Source organism: Lynx canadensis, chromosome C2, assembly GCF_007474595.2.
Source record: "Lynx canadensis isolate LIC74 chromosome C2, mLynCan4.pri.v2, whole genome shotgun sequence".
In the NCBI taxonomy this organism is placed as follows: domain Eukaryota; kingdom Metazoa; phylum Chordata; class Mammalia; order Carnivora; family Felidae; genus Lynx; species Lynx canadensis.
Genome location: NC_044311.2, coordinates 63,982,221 through 64,002,694, shown reverse-complemented (window position 1 = coordinate 64,002,694; position 20,474 = coordinate 63,982,221). Strand labels below are relative to the sequence as shown.

The 20,474-nt window shown below is 39.8% G+C and overlaps 1 protein-coding gene across 4 annotated transcripts in view; it reads left to right on the top strand.

Moving 5' to 3' along the window:
• Positions 1-20,474, top strand: part of TNIK (TRAF2 and NCK interacting kinase) — a 396,007-nt gene that overhangs the window by 338,421 nt on the left and 37,112 nt on the right. For 3 of the 4 annotated variants that reach the window (XM_030330590.1, XM_030330591.1, XM_030330587.1), the window contains 4 exons: positions 8,588-8,751; positions 10,786-10,883; positions 11,728-11,751; positions 17,386-17,570. In XM_030330590.1, coding sequence (XP_030186450.1) covers positions 8,588-8,751; positions 10,786-10,883; positions 11,728-11,751; positions 17,386-17,570 — 471 coding nt within the window. The remainder of the gene's footprint in view (positions 1-8,587; positions 8,752-10,785; positions 10,884-11,727; positions 11,752-17,385; positions 17,571-20,474) is intronic. The other variant, XM_030330588.1, reaches the window with a different exon arrangement.

Here is a 20,474-nt window from a genome sequence, read left to right as displayed (position 1 = left end):
TACTCTGTGCTCTCCTAGAATTTTCCATCAACAGTGGATATTCCTACAGTGAGGAAACTGCATTCACCTACCGGTTGGTGTAGAGGTCTCAAGAGAATCTGGAAAGTAAGCAATATCTGTACTGTATCTGAGCTGATTCTATGCCATTTGCTTCTCCAGTTCGTCGAGCTTCCCTCAGATTTTTCATGATGAATACACCACTTTTTAGGATCAACTGAAATAGCAAATGGTTTCTGCTGAGACTATAAAAAGGATGAGCTTGGGCAGGCCGTTATGTTCTTCTTCGCTGTGTTCACGAGAGAAGGACTCTCCCTAGCTAGTAAGAACGAGAGACTGGAAATGAAAGTTATGATTATTTGTACGTATCTTTAATACAGGGAATGCTTTTGATAGTGAAGCTTTAATTTTCCTCTTCACATGAAGAGCTTTAGAAAGAGGTCAGTCCAAAAATAAGATGGAACTGTACTAAGAACAGTAATCCCTTCAGGGCGAAGAAGTTAGCCCATTCTGAGTGGGATTGCCAATAGCAGGAAGCTCTGAATGAGCCATTTTTTTTCCCAGTGACTTGTCAGCTCCAGCCTGAGCTGGCGTTGCTAAGCAGCGCTGAGGAAGACCAGAGTGTACTGTGACCGGGAGCCAAAGGAGCATCAGCCCTGGGATTGCGGGCATGAACTTTGTCAGTCCCCCTCTTCGAGCGGCAATAAGCCCCCAATTATCCGTGCTTCTTGGTCCCTTGGACCCTGCCCTCGAGGCTCTGGTCATGGGATCAGTTGCTTAGAATTTTAGCGGCTGTAGATCAAGCGTCATTTCAACTAAAATCTTTTTCATTTCTATCAACCGAAAAGAAAGAGAACTATCATTATATAATCAAATAAAAAGCAGCTCTTTGTTCCCTCTGAAGTGTTATTTTAATGACACTAGGGCCTAAGATAGTTGGCTTTTGATGGTCAGTGGCTTGTAAAACATGAGCTTTTCCCTCAGACCCACTTAAATTTGTACTTTGTCCAAAGAATGCAAACTTTGTGAGACAGCTAACATTTTTCTGCTCACAGAGAAGGGAGGGAGGGAGTGAGCTAAGAGGTAATAATTATTTACCTACAATGAAAATCAGGGACTGTGAGGGAGGGGGTGGAGATCCCCATCTCTGCCAACTAGAGTAATCCTCCCGGACCCCGTACTTCTTGCTATCACCAAATGACCAACACTTAAGATGTGAATCAGACTTTGCCAGTCTAGATTGGATTGCATTTTTTAAAGCTTCAGGATTTGGTTTATTTACTCTTTGGTTATTTACTGTTTATTACTTCAGGATTTTGGTTTATTGGTTTCGGTTGCCTTTGCTTCATAAGAAAACATCCTAAAAGTTAGTAGTCTGAAATAGGAACAATTTATTATTTCTTGCGATTCTCTGGGTTGGCTAATAAGTTTTTCGGCTGATCTCACTTGGGCTACTTATGCAGCTGCGCTGAGCTGATGGGTCAGCTGTACCTTCATGTGGACCTTCATCCTGGTCTTCTTTACTGTTTGGCAATCTCAGGACAGCCTCCCGAGAGGGAGGGCCCCAGTACAGGAGCACTTTTCAAGCCTTTGCTTGCATCATCTTTGTTGATGTCCCATTGGCAACCACAAGTCATGTGGGCAAGCCCTGAGTCAGTGCGCTAAAGGAAATACACAGGGCACGGACGATGGGAGATGTGATTGGCTGGGGGCATTACTGTAAAACAGACTCTCCTATCTTATATTGGTCTTAATGAAGTTCTCATAGTTCTTTTTGTACCACTCTTCAGGCAACTGGCCATCCACGAAGCCATGACAAAGGGTTGCTTTTAAAGAATTCATCCTTTACCATGTTTATGAACTATACTTCTTGTTGTTGGTCAGTATTCCTTTTTATCCTCCCGGCCCTTCTCCTTAAATTGATCCTCAAGGGAAAGTAGAAAATTAACAAAGTAAGAATGGATCCCAAGAAAAATCACACATCTAATAAAGGACAAATTCAGGATGTTTTGTTGTTATTATTTTCATTTGCTAAATTCAGCAAATGTATATTGAGGACCTGCTGTGTTCAGGGCTGCATGGGACCTTGGGAGTCAGTGACTCAACCAAGACCACCTGAGTCTAGGGCCCATGGGTCAGAGGATATACCATACCTGCTACCCTTTGGAGCTATAGGCATTATTAGGGGCAAAATTCTATTTCTTGCCTTGCTTTCTTCCTTTGCTTTGAGGTAAATATGTGAATTATTGGAAGAAGGCAGAGGCTCCCTTCTTTTGTAGCAAATGTAGGGACCACAAATATAAGGCAATAATGTCTGAACATGGAAGGAACCTGAGTCCCCAAGCAGAGGCTCCCTTCTTTTGTAGCAAATGTAGGGACCACAAATTTAAGACAATAATGTCTGAACATGGAAGGAATCTGAGTCCCCAAGTCCCCACTTGAGGAAGAACCACCAAGGAGACCAGTTTGATCTGTGTATATTGTGATATGAGTGAGAAGTAAACCACTTTTGTGCTAAGCCAGCAGGAAAAAGGAAGACTAGAAAATAGAGCCTAATGGTTAAAGAGCTCAGTTTTTGCTTCCTGAATTTAAGTACTAATGAACTCCAAGCACTAGGTGCAAGATATTGTATATTCCATAGTAACTGCAGAATGTATGCTAATTTCTGAGAATGTAGGAAACAGTATGTGTAAGTCAGTAAGCTACTTGGCACCCTGAATGGAAGATTCTGGAGGTGAGTTAAAATGGGAGATGCAAGCATGCCTCCAACGTGAGGAAAAAGCAGAGCTTTACTATTTTCAAAAGCCTTCCTTCTCCCAGAAAAAAACTCCCTATTATGTCACTTCCCCTATCTACACACACTACACCAAATCAAAAAGAGCCCTGTAAAGAACATGTCTTAGAATCGTTGTGTGTGTCAAGGAATACAGCTGTGCTGACATTAGCTGGTCAGGAAAGTGTTACTGGGCAACCCCCTTGCATCCCTGCCTTCTGATTGGTTTGGGCCAATTTTTTATTTATTTCTTTATTTAAGAAACACATCTGGAACATCTTTATTTGTGAGGCACTCTTCAGTGTGCATCTCAAATAGTAACTAATTTAAACCATTTAACAGGCGCCTGGGTGGCTCAGTTGGTTAAGTGTCTGACTCTTGATTTCAGCTCAGGTCATGATCTTGCCATTCCTGAGATCGAGCTCTGCATCTGGTGCACTGACAGCACGGAGCCGGCTTGGGATTTTCTCTCTCTCTCTCTCTCTCTCTCTCTCTCTGCCCCTCTCCTGCTCATGCATGTGCATGCTCTCACTCTCAAAATAAATAAACTTTAAGCCATATAGCAACTCTGTGAGGTAGTGGCTATAATCACTTCTATTTTATAGAAGGGAAACTGAGACAAACACAAGTTAACTAAATTGTTTAAGGTGACAAGATTATTAAGTGATAGAGCCACCATTTGAACCATTGTCCACAACCATTCTGTGGCACCAAAGTCCACACTCCTAAGTACCATGCCATGCTTACCTGTTTTGCAATAAACACAGCTGGTGTTGCTGCATCATGTTCCCAAAGGAAAGAGGGTTCTTGATTTGTTCATTTTGCCTCCATTTTGCCTCCATTTTTCCCACCATGTAATTGAGTGAGAATGTTAATAGCTCCTCTTAATCCTGTGGTTATTGATTCTCATCTTGTGGTATTGACTACCTTTTAGTGGTTGTTGTCCCATAGAACCTATTTATAGCCCCCAAACTTTCCTACTCAAGCTGGTACTGATATCATTAGGTGCTTTTGACAGTTTCCACCCCATCACCATAACCCCACACACCTGTTCCTGCCCTTCTGTCTCATGCATATGCAGATCTGTACGCAGTTCCTACCTGCTGTGTGGGCTCCCAGATGCCTTATGGTGTCAGAGTGATTAGTTGAGTTTAAATCAAGACTTGGTTTGTTCATTTTTTAAAATACCATTTTAAAAAATTCCAGGTACCTTAATATTTAACTTTGATTCATGTGTTCTTTTAAAGCAAATTAAAATTTTATCAAACAAGTACATTCAGAATATGAAAAGATTTAAAGTAAGCCAGAAGCACCGAGTCAAAACCCAATGACTAAATGCTTAATTTAAAAAAATAATTCTCTGTCCCATCCCAAACCTCTCTTCCTATGGCTCATTTGTTCTCATTGGCTGTGTCATCACAGAACAAAGTAAAGTGAATTTTGGCAGTCAGCCAGTTAATTACAGACTTGGCCCAAGTATTTGGGCCAAGAAATCACTTTGTAATCCTAATTTTCTGTTTTGACTTTTTATATGATTCAAGTAAATGAAATAATTGCCACATTTTCACTTTACTGTGTGTTTTACAGGCCCCATGGCATTGTCTGTGGGATGGCAAATGTCTGAACCAAAAGTTAGCATTTGAAGAAGTATATATGAATGTTTTCAAGTTTTTACACATTTGGATCTGAGTAGTTTCAGTTGATATGTGAACAAGAGAGATCTATTATTTCATAGAATTCTTCTGAAATTCCCTCTAAAAGCATTTATCTCAGACTTCTTGGCCCCAAGGCCAGACCAGATTACTATACAATAAGGAAAAGAAAAATATGAATGGTATGACATTTTATCAAAATACTTATATTTTCTGGGGCGCCTGGGTGGCTCAGTTGGTTATGTGTCCGACTCTTGAATTTCAGCTCAGGTCATGATCTCACAGATCATGAGTTTGAGCCCCTCATCAGGCTCTGTGCTCACAGTGCGGAGCTTGCTTGAGATTCTCCCTCCTCCTCTCCCTCTGCCCCTCCTCTCTCTCTCTCTCTCTCTCTCTCTCTCAAAAATAAATTAGAATGTTTTTAAAATTATTTTAATAAAATTTTTTTAAATACTTATATTTTCCAAAAAAAAAAAAATAACATAGAAAAAGCATTTTGAAGTTTCCCCTCTTTCTATGTGTGTTTGTATAGACACTAAATACTTCTTTCAGTCTCCAGCAGCAAAAATAGCAACCTATTAAGATCAGCACCCATGCTGGTTCGCTCCAGTAAGAAGGGCCTGTGCTAATGAGGCCCAGGTCACGGATTTAATACCCATGGGATTCAATTAATTTCATGCCAAAAGAGGCTCTGAGCTCCATCCGAGACACGTGCACTTGCCAGCTGGTTCTGCCAATGACCAGGCCCCTCTCTGACAGCCTGGGCCCAGGCCTTATATCATCAATATGGCAGCAGCCTCCCACCTGGTCAGCCTGCATGTCTCCTCCCCAGTCATCCATAAGCCTGCCCTGGGAGACCTGTGTGCTCTACCAAGCTTTACAGGCACTGCTGCATAAAGCATCCATTTCTTCTGATGACCCACTCTTCCAGGCTATCCTAACACAGACTTAGTACTCCATCAGGGTGGGTGTCCTCTCTACACCAGCTAGCCCCAGAAAAATCACAGCCCCTGCGTCTTCACTCAGGCGCTCCCCCAGACTTCCTGCTTATTCCTCAAAGTCCCAGTCAAGTCCTGTCTCCTTCTTGACACCACCTCAACGACCCCAGGCTGCATTCACCGTTCCCCAAACTCCGACAATACTTACGGGCTCTTTCACGCGTAGCATGCAGAGATTTGCCTTCTTCACTGTTGTCTCCGATGCCTGTTTCTCACGTCTAGAATTCTGCTGCCTCTCACACCTGTGACCTGTGCTGTCCTCCATCCCTCATACTGGTCCAACGAGTCTCACAAAGCAGCTGTTTCACAGAAAGGTATTGGTTAAATTACCAAAGGAGTGCTGTGTTCAAGCAAGTAGCTGGATCCTGCTACCACACCACAGTCACCAGAGAAAAATATCTCAGAGCTCACAGCCACCCTTTTCACAATAACTAGATGAATAGTTATTCATCTAGTTATATAGCAATAACTAGATGAATAGTTATTCATCTAGTTATATAGTTACATAGATAACTATAGATAATAGTTATATAGATAAATAGACTCACAATAACAAAGTGTTCTTTGTATTTAAAAATAAAAAACACTACATTACCATTCTGCAAAACGAAAGCAACTACCAAGAAGCCTTAGCATGTCCATTACCTTTAATCTGTGATACAGTTGGCTAGCAATGCAATTTTTAGGAAAAAAAAAAAAAAACCTTTGGACTTTATTAATTATGTATAAATAATCCCTGACCATCACTGTTTAATCAAACAAGACCATGGGAAATAATTTATTATTGGGAATAAAAGGAGATAAGATTGTTTCTTTAAGGAAAATTCAAAAGGTAGGATACTGCATAAGTATTATACATTTATCATTTTAGGTATTCTCCAAATCAGGGCTAGTTCCAGTATGGATCCAAATCTATTTTAGCCAGTTAAGTGCTAGCAGTTTTCACAAAAATAATTACTATGCAAAGGAGTCCTATAAAAATATTGAGAATTTAAACATTTTCCTTAACTTTGATAATCACTTCTGCTTCAGTCGATCATACTGTTGGGTTGACTTAGCAACTCCTTTACCATAAAACCTTAAGATAAATATTGTCATAAATTCTATATTTATGTGATAAAAATTACTAAGTTATGAGGACATATTTATTTTCACATATGTTTTCCAGAGCCACCAGCCATGTCTTACAATAACCCAATATTTAAAACATTTTCTCACTTGATCAAATGTTTTTGGAAGATACATCACCAAAAGCAAAGTTCTTAAGTTTTCAAAACAGAAATTATTTGGTCCAGTTGCTGCTATAATGATGTCATTCTGTGGCCAGATTTTTGGTACACTAAAATGCAAGCGTCTCAAGGGAAGAGACCATATTATTTCCATTTTTGTACATGAAACATGGGACACCCCACACAGTTTAGTGTGCACTTGACAGTCTTGAAATGAGGGGAGCAAAATGAAGACTTAAAATTGCATTTTAACATGAATTATTGCATTAAAATCATAGTCTGTGATCACACTAAGGTGTGCAGTTCTGTTTGGAGAACTGAAGACATTGGAAACATGTAGGGGCCCTCGGCAGGTGGATGGCAGTGGATCTGAGCTTTGAGTTGCAGGTTTCACTAAATTATCCATGCACTAATTTAGGCCCAGAATTATATAAATGAAAAGGCCTCTAAGGTATAAATTAAAAAGGAAGAGCTTTGTGGAAACTTTGAGGATGCTGCTTATTTTTATAACAAAATCATAAAAACCTCAGCAGCTGTTTCCCACCACTCTCTTAGGACAGCTTCTATGATCACCAAAGTGGCTTCCGTGGCTCTGTCCATGCTCCCATGCTGCCCTGTGCTCACTGCAGGCAAAGCATGGGGGAAATTGGCTGTGTGCGTCCGTCTAAACCGGCAGATGACAAGACTGTGTCTTGTTCATTACCATATCTCAAATGCCTGACCCAGTGCTTGGTATAGACCAACTGAGTGAGCAAATAAATACCACTATTTTGGGGGCAGTTTACATATAAAGGTGAATAATAATAAGATTTTATAAAAGTATTTATTCTTGAATTAGCGCCCAATAATTATTTTAAGCACACCTCCTTTTGATAATAGCCAAAGTATATAAAGACTTCCTGAAAGAAATTTAAAATGCAGATATACCACTAACTACGTAAGCAGAGAATTTGATTAAGCGATTCACAGAAGAATTATAAATGGCAAATGAATGTGAATAAGAATTATTCTACCTCAAGAGTAATGTTTTAAAACAACATTACAACAACAAGATAGATTTTTTTTTTTTTTTACAAAGTAGCAAACTGCTCATCCTAAAGCATGGTAAGAATTCAGTAAGATGGTCTGTTTCATACACTTCAGCAAAAACCAGTAAAAACATTACACACCCACATACAAACACATATGCAACACACTCATCCCTGTTCATGTCCTTCCACCCAACAATCCCAGTTCCAGGAAAGAGATGTGACTGGGATGTACAGGTGCCTGGAGATACTTATTTCAATGTCGTGTGTCACGGCAATGTATTGGAAGTAGCTTAATATCCAGCAGTAGAGGAATAGTTAAACTAATTCATCCATATACTGGATTATTATGCAGCCATTATTATTTTTGTAAGCATAAGAAGCTGCTCCCAAAGCAGTGCTAAGGGAGGGTGGAAAAAAGCTGCAAAACCGAACATACAGCATGCTTCTGTATATACAAAAGTCTAGAAGATACTCTACCAAATAGTAAAATATAGTTGGATGTCTCTTGGGTCAGAGATTGAATGTGTTGCTTCCTTCTTTTATCTTTTAATATTTTTCAAGGTTTTTTGTTTTTTGGGTTTTTTTGGGGGTTTTTTTGTTTGTTTTTTTTACAATGAACACAGGAATAAGGGTTTCAAAGAAAGCCTCCTTTGACGAGCACCATTTCAGAGCTAATGTTTTAGTGTAATGACCCAGGAGTTGGGGTCAAGAGTTCATCTCATCCAGCAGTATCTGGCTGGGAGCTCCACAGAGGACGACATGACTGTCATTTCCGTTGACCCCTTCTGTGCAGTGTCACACATGTGCTCTCTTTGCTCCTTTGCACCGGGGGTGGGACTGGACTGGACTGTGTCTGTGGATGGCAAGGTGTCCAGGGTGTAGTCACCGCGTTCTGCCTTCCACACAGCAACCCTGACCTCCGGAGAACGGAGCCTGTCTTGGAGAGCCCCTTGCAGAGGACCAGCAGCGGCAGTTCCTCCAGCTCCAGCACCCCCAGCTCCCAGCCCAGCTCCCAAGGAGGCTCTCAGCCTGGATCGCAAGCGGGGTCCAGCGAGCGAACCAGAGTTCGAGGTAAACCTTCCCCCACCTTTCCCAACACCATTGCCTGGAGGAGAGAGCCGGGGGCATGGAATCCATTTACTTCCTGACTTTTGTGATTCCTGCTCCTGGCATGGCCACCGCTGTGTGATGCCACAGAGTCCTGACTTTCCGGAGCCTCAGTCTCCTTAGATGAGTGAACCGCCATCCCCAGTCATATACATTGTGACGTCACAGTGTGGACTAAATCTTTTCGAATTGCAGATCACGTTGTTTTCCGGGATGATCATAGACTATTGGTCTTATTTGAAAATATAATTACTTTTGAGTCACCTGAATTCCCACTCCCATTTGTTGTCTGTTTAGAGTTTCATGTACCCCCAAGCATCCTCTTCCCATTATGCCAGTCTTCCCTTTGTGTGTGAATATATTTCATGATACGAAGGATCTCTCAAAGTGGGATTCGGTAAAGACTAACGTAGAACACATACACATTTTAAAGAAGAAATAAACTCTTTGACTTAGGAAGTATATTTCACTCTTCTAGTTATTCCTACCAAAGAGGGATAAAAAATGAGCCTCTCTGACCATTTATTCAAGTCATTTATCACTGTTTAGTTTTCATTAATGAGGAAGCTTGTGAAAAACATTAGCATGTCCAGCTAATTACACATGACAACACATTGCTTCTAGCTAATCAAAATTTACTCTTTCTGAATAACCTTCAGAAGATAATTTTGCTTCCAAGTAATAAACACCAGAACTTTTTTAAGTGCAATTTGATAAATATTAACAAATTACTGTGCTCTGAGAAAAACCACCAGCCCTTTTTCTTAGCCTCTTCATTAGCCACAATCATAGGTTGCCACGTATTAGCTTTTTAAGGTTTTAAATAAGTAGAGTCACTGTATTTCCATTTTGGAAAGGTTGAAATCTGGCGTGCAGTGCTCATGTCTCTGGACCGGGATATGGCTGCCTCCATATGCATTCTTCAGACCTCAGTGGTGCAGCACATAGCTATGTGTACTTCTGTTGCTTTACTTCAAATATAAATTTACTTAATTGAGAAAAGTGCCATTCATTTATCTTTTTTCTATTCACAAGCATCTTAATATCCTTAGAGAAAACTAAAGAAAACTAAAGTTATGCGTATCACTGTAATTCTCTGATCTGGTTTGGGTTTAATTCTTATCTTCTTTCCTTTGGCCCCTAGTTCCTCTGGGTTAAAAGCACTGTTGTATCCCTGATGTGTTTCTGCCCATGAAAGACCACTTTACAGTAAAAGAATCTCTCCGATGCCAGATTGTTTTTTCTGTACCTATAAAAAAATCTGAGAGATACTCTTCACTCCGTAGCTGTTGGTGGACCTCCCCGATCCTCCATTCTGGGGCTCTTCCCCTTTGTCACCAATACTCTCCTTCCTGTCCCCACCTCATTCTTTCTTCCTTAAAGGACCCAGACAACCCCTGCCCCCCATTTAAAAAGCATTCCATCACATAAAATAGGTTTCTATTTTTTTCCCACAACACTCCCTCAAAATAACCTACTCTGATGGGTAAGTGGTACAAGAAGAAACCAACCATAGAATGCTAACACAGAATCTGGTCTAGTGTACTACCAAGAATAGGACTTGGGTAAGCCAGACAGAATACCAACTCTGCCCATAATTTCAGCATGACCTTAGGCTAGTATGCCATCTCTCTAAGTCTGTTTTGAACAGTGAAATGGGAAAAGAGGGCCATACATTGGGTTGCAGCAAGAATTCGATGAGACAGTTGACATAGAAGGCTTTTAGCATTAAGCCTGACACACATTTAGCACTCAGTAAATGGTGGTGGTGCTGGTACGTGCTAGTTTTTCTTACTATTATTAGTGACTTCCAGGTTACAAGCCTAAGTGTGTTTGCCTGAATATTAACAATTTTTTCATGGATGTGTTTGAGGATTTGCCTAAATGAATGATGTATCCCCTGAGTAATCCCGAAGGATGACTCACCACAGAACTCTAGAACTTGAGTCAACACTTTTGATGGTCATTATTTTTCTTGATCCCTGTCTTTCTACCTAGCCAACAGTAAGTCAGAAGGATCACCTGTGCTCCCCCATGAGCCTTCCAAGGTGAAGCCAGAAGAATCCAGGGACATTACCCGACCTAGTCGACCAGCTGTGAGTGCTTTTGAACTCTTTTAAATTACCAGAAAAGCCACAGGACACAGTAGTTGGGGATACACCCATGACTATGAAACAAAACTTAATGAGATTAATAAGAAGAATGGATGCAAGAAGTATCCAGAAGAAAGTAATACCTGATTAGGAAAGAACTGGACAGATCTCAGATTGCCTATCTGCCATTAGGCTTTCTGCCAATCATTAGCACTATTTTAGAGAATAAAAAAGGCGGGAAATAACTCCTATCATAACATAATTTCTACTCAGCAGCTTTGGCAAAAAGATGTTCAAGCTAGCAGTTGAAGGGATGTGGGCACTTTCTTTGGGTTTCTGTTGTCTACTCTGCCCTCTCCCCATATTATTTTCCATATGAATTAATGTAATTTATGCTGTTTTTCATGCCTTTAGGACCTTATTTTTCTGGACCAAAACATGATAAGCATGGTTTGACCATGGGTCTAGCTTCATTGCTGTGACATGACAGACCCCAGATAGTTTTAGCAAAAGAAATAAGAGCGTGGAGGCTGATATTTGAAAGTTGGAAATTAACTTGGGATGAGTTATTATCCATCCACATACTTTACTTAAAATTTCTGAGAACCTTTTCTATGAAATGAATGCTAAGGCTTTTTGGTTTACTCTGGTTTTTACATATTTAAGTAAGGAAGCGTAGTGAGAGTAATAATGAAGGGAATTTGCCCCATTTGGGGTTGACGCCCTTTCTGCTATTGCATTTGTCAGTTGTGTACTAACAATTCCCATTTTGTGTCTAACCTGCTCTCTTTCTTCTGGCTTTTCCCCCTCCTGTGGATTCTTCTGGATTGGGTTCCTCCTTTTTCAGAGCTATAAGAAAGCTATAGATGAGGTTAGTATTACCTTTTCTTGGTCATGCTGTCACAAGATGTAAATATACAGGTGATTTCCTGATGTTGACATTCAGAAAAGTGGCCTGTTGGATCACAGATTTAAAGCCCACTCCTCTGGAGTGGTCTGCTGGAAGGCAAGCCCCTTCAATGGCAGCCAGCCTGAGGCCCTCAGACACTCGGGTAAAGCTCCAGAGACCTTCCTTCGAAGCCAAAATGTCACTTTTCCAATGTTCCAATCTAGCTAAAGATAAACATTAGTGCTTTGTTATTGGCAGTTTTTCATTCCAGCATCTTCCAATAGCAAAGCCTGAGCTCTTAACCTGTGCTCACCAGCCTCGCGAGGGGATGGCGGTTTTACTAACAGAGAAAGAGACATCATTCTAAAGCACTCCAAATTTATAATGTGTGATTTGTGACAAGGAGTTACTGGGTATTGTTAGATTAATTTTGTGGGACATTAACTACAGCATCGGCAGCAACATCAACTTTAGTTAATGAATCCTGGCGAGTTAAGTGACTTTATTTCCTTATCTGCGGAGACATTTTTCCATTAGAAAAATATATGGCTTTGTCAATCTTAGGTAGCTTGCTAAGAAGGATGACTGCCTTCCTGCTGTTTGTCAGACCTGCATGAATACAGCACAGTGGAGTTGTGCTGTTGTTTGTTTTCAGAGACAGGCCTTGCAAAGAGTCCTGAGTGCATGGAATCTGAAGACTACTATTATGGCTTTAAGGCTGTAGCTCTGCTGAGCACTATTTTTGTGAAACGACATGGAAAAAGCGCTGGCTTTGGAATCAGCAAACTGCATTCAAATTCTAGCTCCCCCGAGTAAATAACTGGCCAGGACCAGTTTCCTAACCTCTTTGGGCCACAGTTTCTTCATGTGTAAGATGGGGATGAAGGCACCTGCTCTGCCTCAGTCGTAAGATTGATTAGGATCACTCAAGATCACGTGTGCGAGAACATTTTGAGAAAGCCAAGAGGCAGTCCTCATGCTAGTTTGAGCCCGCGGCATGGCGCCATTTTGGCAGGTGGGAGAAGCCGGATCCTATGCTTCTGACCTTTACCAAAGAGCCTCTCTTTTTCAGAATTAGGACTGCCTTACCATTCAGAGTGGTTTAGAATGTTATTTCTTAGGTAAACGATTACTGCTCATAAAAGAATGAGACTCTATGTGTCTACAGTGTGTGGACGGCATTTATAAGAGAGCAAAATGAGGAACGTTTTTCATTGCTTTGTACCACAGCCCTGAACTTTCCCTCATCATAGTCAGAAGGACAGCAATTATTACACCTTTTGTCAGTTTTTTCCCACATGGTTGAAGACAGAAAGCGATATTCTGGTGCTATGGCTGCCAGAAAAAGGGTTGTGTGTGTGCGCAACTCAAGGGAAATCTCACAAGATTTCAGCTTGAAGGTGGTTGTCGTGAGGAAAATGGATTTCATCTGGTTAACCCAGGATATTTTAGGCTTTTTAAAAATTGCTTTATTTATTTTGCTTTACTCTCATACCCTGGACACAGATGAGAGATAGCAACAGAAGTATAAGTAATTGAGGTGATGTAAGTGGCACACCAAAATCTCGGACCATGTGTGATTGGAAAATATCCTCCAGGTGATTCTGTTAACCCTATCCCTTGAATATCACTGATCCAAACCACTAAAAATACAGGATTACTTGGTTCTGCCTAACTCAGTAGTTCTCCCCCAGGGACGATTCCACCTCTCTTTTTCCTTCCATCCCCTTCTTTCCCCTTAGGAGATATTTGGCAAAGTTTGGGGTGGTTTTGTTCATCACAACTTGGAAGTGGGGGGCAGTGCTACTGGTAGCCTGTGGGTAGAGCACAAAGATGCTGTTATACATCCTACCATGCCAAGAGAGCCACCCATAGTAGAGAAGGATCTGGCCCCAAACATCAATAGTGCCACAGCTGAGAAACCTTGAATTAAACCTTTCTCCCATCTTCAGTCACAGGGTTCAATATGGCTTCCTTCCATTGTGACTGATTTGCCATTTAGATAACCCAGGATTGAAATGAGAAGTTTCAAAACTCTTGGAAAACATGTTGCTTCTTATTGTTAATTTAACAGTTTGATTTTTCATGAAAATCAGTCTCAGGGAGTGTCCATTAATTTAGCATTCCTTTCTAATGGGATATAAGATTGTGCAATATAGTCTGTGATTATTTAATACAATCATTGAAAATATTCTTTTCACTCTAGCAGTTAAACATATGACATGAAGATTGATACATAAGCAAATACTGGCTTTAGCACTATATTTTTGTTATTGTGTAAGAATCTGAAAACTCCCATCGCACACCCATAGACAGGACAAAACTTGAACCGTAGCTAGTGATCTAAAAGCTTTTTTTCTCAGATGAGGATGCTGGAGTTAAGTAACTTCCCCAATGTCACTTCTTAAGATTTCCTAAAAAGGAGATAAATTATTTTCATATGTAAAAAAAAAGACCAGCCTAAAAACTTTTAACCTTTATTTTAATAATTCAAAAAATTGAACTAAAGTCTGAATAAACTACATTGTTTCTAAAAAGAGACCCAAAAGAGCACCTTTTGAGGTAAAGTCTGCATAATTGTCAGATTAAATAAGAGTTTTTTTAATGAAAAAATATATATCAAGTTAATTCTAAAAAGTGTTACATCAAACAAGCCTTTGGGTAAGAGTCTCCTATCTTCACATTTACTCCATAGTCAAAAAAATCTTACCATTTTGCCGTATTTGTTTTTTAGTTGTGCATTTCTCAAATATTTCCATGCTAAATAGCACTTTTTTTCTCTTTTTTGAAATTTTTTTTTAGCTTCAGGCTTGAGACAGCCAAGCAATAAATTACCACAAAAACTCATTATATGGAGAAAATTGGTATTGTCAGAAAATAAAATGTATGAAAATGGATCTGAACCCAATGGTGTCAATTTTAGATTGTGTCTATTTTCTATAACTTTGCTATTGTAAATTTTTCCAGAGTGGATGGATAAGGAACAAAACTGCAGCTAAGCGTGTAGACTATTGGCAATGGAAGATTAATTTTCTTTGACTGGGGTATTACCTTCGAGTTACTCATTATTGTTACCTCGGGAGTCTCATATACGTCTCACCGTCCAAGCTGTTACCAAGTAAACTTAAAAGGAATTTGCAATTACTTCCAGTGTTTCAAGAAAGATAACTTTTTAATAATGAAGAAACAAAAAAAATTCTAATTAAAAGTGAAGTTGTAAAACAGGTCAGAACTTTAAACTTTTCCTAGATACAGTGTTTAGAAAAATTTAGGTCATTTTTACAAATGAGAGTTTCTTTAATTCAATGGGCTTTGGACAAGCTAAATATTTCTAAATAGTTTTGACTTTTTAAAAATCTCTTTTATCTTGTCATGAAATGTCAAAGATAAGGAAAATGAATCCATGGGGAAAACGTATTATAAATTTAAATAAATCATAGCTAATATTATTATATTTTACTCAGAATTATTGACATTAGAAATAAATTATTTTAAACCATATTCTCTCTTTAAATTATAATAAAATGCTTTTTTTAATGATAAGTAACATTTTAAATGCCTTATATTCTTTGATGAGACCTAACATGCTCCTAAAATATAGAAGACAAAATAGAAAATAAATTTTGTTATTATTTTACTGGTTTGGAAGATTGTAATACCTTTTCTGTTCATAGCTTTAACAAATATCCAAACTATATTTCCCACTGTGCTCAAGTATTGCATTACCCTTCACTTTCTTCTCAATTGATAAAGGTAAACATTGGCAATGTCAAGAGGAAATGAGGAGTATAAGCTGAAATCTGAATATTGGCTTTTCCTGTTTTGGCCCATTGCCAAAGAAACAAGTAGATTTGCATAAAATTCTGTCTCTGTGGTAATTTTCTTCTTTAATGGTATACGTTATATTTAAACACCTTTGAGTCTTTTTAATAGAATTCTATTTTCACTTTCACAGATGGGGTAAATATATCCACTGAGATTGAGGCCATGCGTGTGTGCATGTGTGTAAAAGCCCAGCAAGCATGTTTGGGTGGAAAATGCACAATTTGAATTTTCAGAAACTACCCTTTTCCAAGTGCTTCAATTCAAGTGACTTCAGAACAAATTTAAAAGTCATGCTTTCCTTTGATTTTATTATGAAATGAGAAAGAAATGACCCTGGACCTTCACTTAGCACCTTGACCTTCCTAAATTCTACACCAAATAAAACACCTGAAGCATTTAACCAACATAGTAATGCCTGATATACAGGTGACAGTAAAGAAACATGATGATTTGTTATCTCCTCAAAATAAAATTATATTTATAATTTAACGATACACATTTATCTCAGTTTTTCTTCTGACCAATTAGGATAGATTATCAGGGGTCATTTAGATCACCTACATTGCTCTAATCTTACATCAGGTGAATTGGACAAATACATTTCTGAATTGAAATAAAGAGAGAATATGGCCATAAGAAAACTGTGGGATTTAGTATCTTTCAATGAGTTTCTTTCTCCCTAATCCCCTGTCTCTCACTGAATGCTCTGATTCCCACATGGGTCACTAATATAGGGAGAAATGGTAAGACTGATATCAAATTGCTTTTTCCTCATTTGCATGCTACGTGCCATGGGCAGTTTAACCCATGCAAATTAGAGCGGCCATGCTTTTGCAGAACTGCTTCCCTCTGCATTGCTCTGAAAGCATGTGAAATAAAAGGTAGTCAGAGATTCAGCACACTGCCTGCAATGTGCCTGGTGATTAAATACCACATCATCACATCCATAAGGCTAAAGATTGCATCATACTCATGGAAAACTGAAAAACGATCTCTTCTCTTTTGGTGTTTGCACATGCACTTTGGTATTCCTCATAAGGGTTTCTGCCAGGTGACTGTAATTTTAAACAAAAGAAAATGAAACACCTATCGTTCTGGAAGAGAATTTCCTTGTTTTTTTTTTTTTTTCCTTTCTCTTTTTTCTTTTCGATTTTGTTGTTGTTGTTCCTCTTGATTAATTCAGCTCCGTGGCTATAAATTTCAGTGGCACTAGGCTTTGGGGTGGGCCATTATTTGATGTGGTGCCTCTGCTCTCCAGGGAATGATGACCCACCAAATGAGCCATTGTAGTAGCTGGAACCTTGGGAATTGCTCTGTTCTGTGACTGATGCTAGATTTTTGGTACAGTAGCAATCAAAGAGGGGAGAGGCCATGACCGTGGCTTGGGCAGGAGACCCAAAATACTGGGGAACAAATGCTAATCCCCTGTGTTTTCCCATAAACTCTGAGGGTGACCGACTTCACCTTCCCAAAATAAAATGAGAACCCAATGTTTGTATATATGTGTATACACACAACGCACACACACATATATACACGCGTATATTCAGAACTGAGCCGTCTCAGTCTAGCAATTGGTTTTGAGCAAAGTCTAAATTTATTTCATCTTTCTTTTCTAGTTTCTCTGTGCTACAAACATCGTTTTCTGAGTTCCATGCAGCAACTATGTTTGTAACCGTTCTATATAGAGCTTTCTTTTCTTGTTGCTTAAGCTGGAGCACTGACTTGCTGAGAGATGTGACTTTGTTGTATCTACAATTCCTACATGCTGAACAAACTTTTCTTTTGTAGGATCTGACGGCATTAGCCAAAGAATTAAGAGAACTCCGGATTGAAGAAACAAACCGCCCGCTGAAGAAGGTGACTGATTACTCCTCCTCTAGCGAGGAGTCGGAAAGTAGTGATGAAGAGGAGGAAGATGGAGAGAGCGAGGCCCATGACGGGACAGTGGCTGTCAGTGACATACCCAGACTGATGTAAGAGGGCTGATTTTCTGATGTCGGCCGGGGAGGGCTAGGTCTCCAAAATGAAAGGACAAGAAATAGGAATTAAATATAGGATCGTTTATGGGTCTCTGGCAGGATCAACTGACTTTTGGGATTGGAGTGTTTATTAGAGCATAGTTCTGTAAATACCTCTCTCCACAGACACGGTCACTTAGAATAATACATAGTGGCATTTGTACCTGCATATGCTTTATCTAGGTACATTCATTGGACTGACTCTCTCTTTGGTGACACTTTCTTGGTTCTTTTCATCTCCAGGGAAAATGATGACAACCAGACCGTTGGCACTTGCCTGTCCCCCTTAGAACTGAAAGAGTGGAGGGGTGCCTGGGTGGTTCAGTCTGTTAAGTGGCCGACTTCAGCTCAGGTCATGATCTCACAGTTCGTGGGTTTGAGTCCCACATCGGGCTCTGTGCTGACAGCTCAGAGCCTGGAGTCTGCTTCCCATTCTGTGTCTCCCTCTCTCTCTGCCCTTACCCTGCTCGTGCTCCTCGTGCTCTGCTTCTCTCTCTCTCTCTCTCTCTCTCTCTCTCCCAAAAGTAAATAAACATTTAAAAAATTATAAAAAATGAAAAGAACTGAAAGCATTGAATTATGGGCAATGACGTTTAGGAGTTAAAATTTAACAGCATAGACATGTGTTCCTTCCTCACCATCACCTCGACAAGAGGAGGAATGAGGAACACAAAAGTATGTGGCAGTGTGGGTTAGCATCCCAGCAAAAGAATCAGGGGTCAAATAATCCTGCAGAGAACCTTCTGAGTGTCTGACTTAAATATATCCCTGTAGTGATTTTCTTCTTCTTCACTGTCTCTCTCATGTGATCCTTTTCTCTGTGGCCTATGACTTTGCCACATACATCTGTCCATTTCTTTGCAGTCTTCTTTTGGCTATTTATACCTGCATGTATGCCTACCTATATCTCCCTTATTATTTATAGCCTTTACGTCTTTTCTTTGGTTAAGTGAAGGAAAGGCTCACTTTTCTTTTTCTCATTGGATAGGGTCCTATGAGAAAATTCCTTTTGCCCTGTTGCTTCTCCAGTTTAAGCAAACGGATTCATACAGTCACACTCACATACATTTCTTGCTTTCTCCCCCGAATAAACACAAGGTGCTGTCACTCTGATTTGGTATAAATCTAACAGAGTGGGACGCTGATTATTCCAACTTCACTCTTCATTCACCTCCATTTCTTTAGCCCACCTACTAGTATTGGCTATCACACCACACTCACTCCCTGTAGATAAGATGCCATTTCGGGCCACCGGTTACTGTCCTGTCCAGCAGAGATTGGAGAGACAGGGCTGGCCAGTCTGTAGGGAACGTCATCCATTGATTAACAATCATTATATACAAGCAATTCTGAGAGGCAAATCCAATTATCACAGCTGAAAATTTGTACTTGTTGGGTTACTGTTGATTACACAGTTATTGACAACCATAAATATGCTAAAATATGACATTTGCAACAAATTGCATTAAATTGCTTTTTTAACAGCAAATAAAATTGTTCTAGAGGCGAAATCACTATTCTAAACCATTTTTGAAAAATATGCTGGTCCTTTCAGTTTTTGTCTTGACTCAGCATTGGTTAATTCTTCTAACAGATGTTTTGAATTCCCTTTAAACACTGAGCTTACAACAACCAGGATGAGGGTGGATTATGTATTTAAAATATTGATAAAATTTCCACTCTGTGTTACATACCATACTGAGGGCTTTGAAACATTCAGCAAGTGCAGATGCAAATTCTGCCTTCTAAAAGTTTGTAGGCTAGTTGGAGAGAAACAAAATTATATATGGAAACTTCAGATTAATATAAATATTTGGAAGAATGACCAAAGACAGCCTTGGAGGAGATGTTCAGTCCGTTTGGTTTTTAAGCCCTGTCATATTTTGCAAGGCTATTGACAGTGTTCAACCTGCTACCACTAAGGGCACATCCATTTCTTCCCTCACCGCAGAAATACCCACCTTTCTAGAGTTGCTTGAATAGGCCATGATGCACTTCCTCTCTGCTGTCTGGCACTCTCCTGTCCCTTTGGAAATCACCTACCTCGCAGCCCAGCCTGCACAGATAGAGCCTGTATCTTCCGCTGTGTGGCCGCTGGATCTTGAGTATATCCCTGCAGTTTCGGGTAGTGCTTGAATCAGGCTATTTATTACATGGTCTCCCTCTCTGGGTTGTGAGATCCCTGAGGGTGAAGATTGCGTCTCATTCATCTCTCTACTCTTAACACCTTGCGCGATGTCTGGAATAGAGGTGGTCTTCAGTGGCTTTGATTTATATTCAGTTGCACTGAACTGAAATTGCAAGTCCAGGCTTCATAGAGTTTATAGCCCAATCCAGAAGAAAGACATGTTCACAAATAACTGTTGTCAAGACAGAAGAGATCATGGGGTAATATGGGAATCACAGGCAGGAGGAAATTGAAGTAAAGGCACAGAAGGTTGACTTTGGTAGGAATTTAGGGTGTGCTGGGCAGGGTTGGGGGGTGGTCTGGACTAGTGAAACCAGACCAAGAAGTATGTGCTTCACCATGTGGCCATTGGGAACTGGTAAGAAGGCCTCTTGAGCTGGGAAATGACATGATCAGTACTATGTTTGAGAGAAATCATTTCAGCAAAATGATTTGTAAAGAGAACAGGCTAGACACTGGTAAAGCAATTCAGAGGATCTATTTCTATCATCCAGAAATAATAAATAGGCTATCATTGAATGCTTATAATGGAGGCAAAAGTTGGCATGGCTCTTGAAGAATTGGTAAATTTTAGACAGATTGAAGTGCACATTCAAAGAAGAACATTTAAAAATATTTATTTGTATATGAGCTACAATCAGAGACAGGGCAGGATATACGTGTGTGGGTGT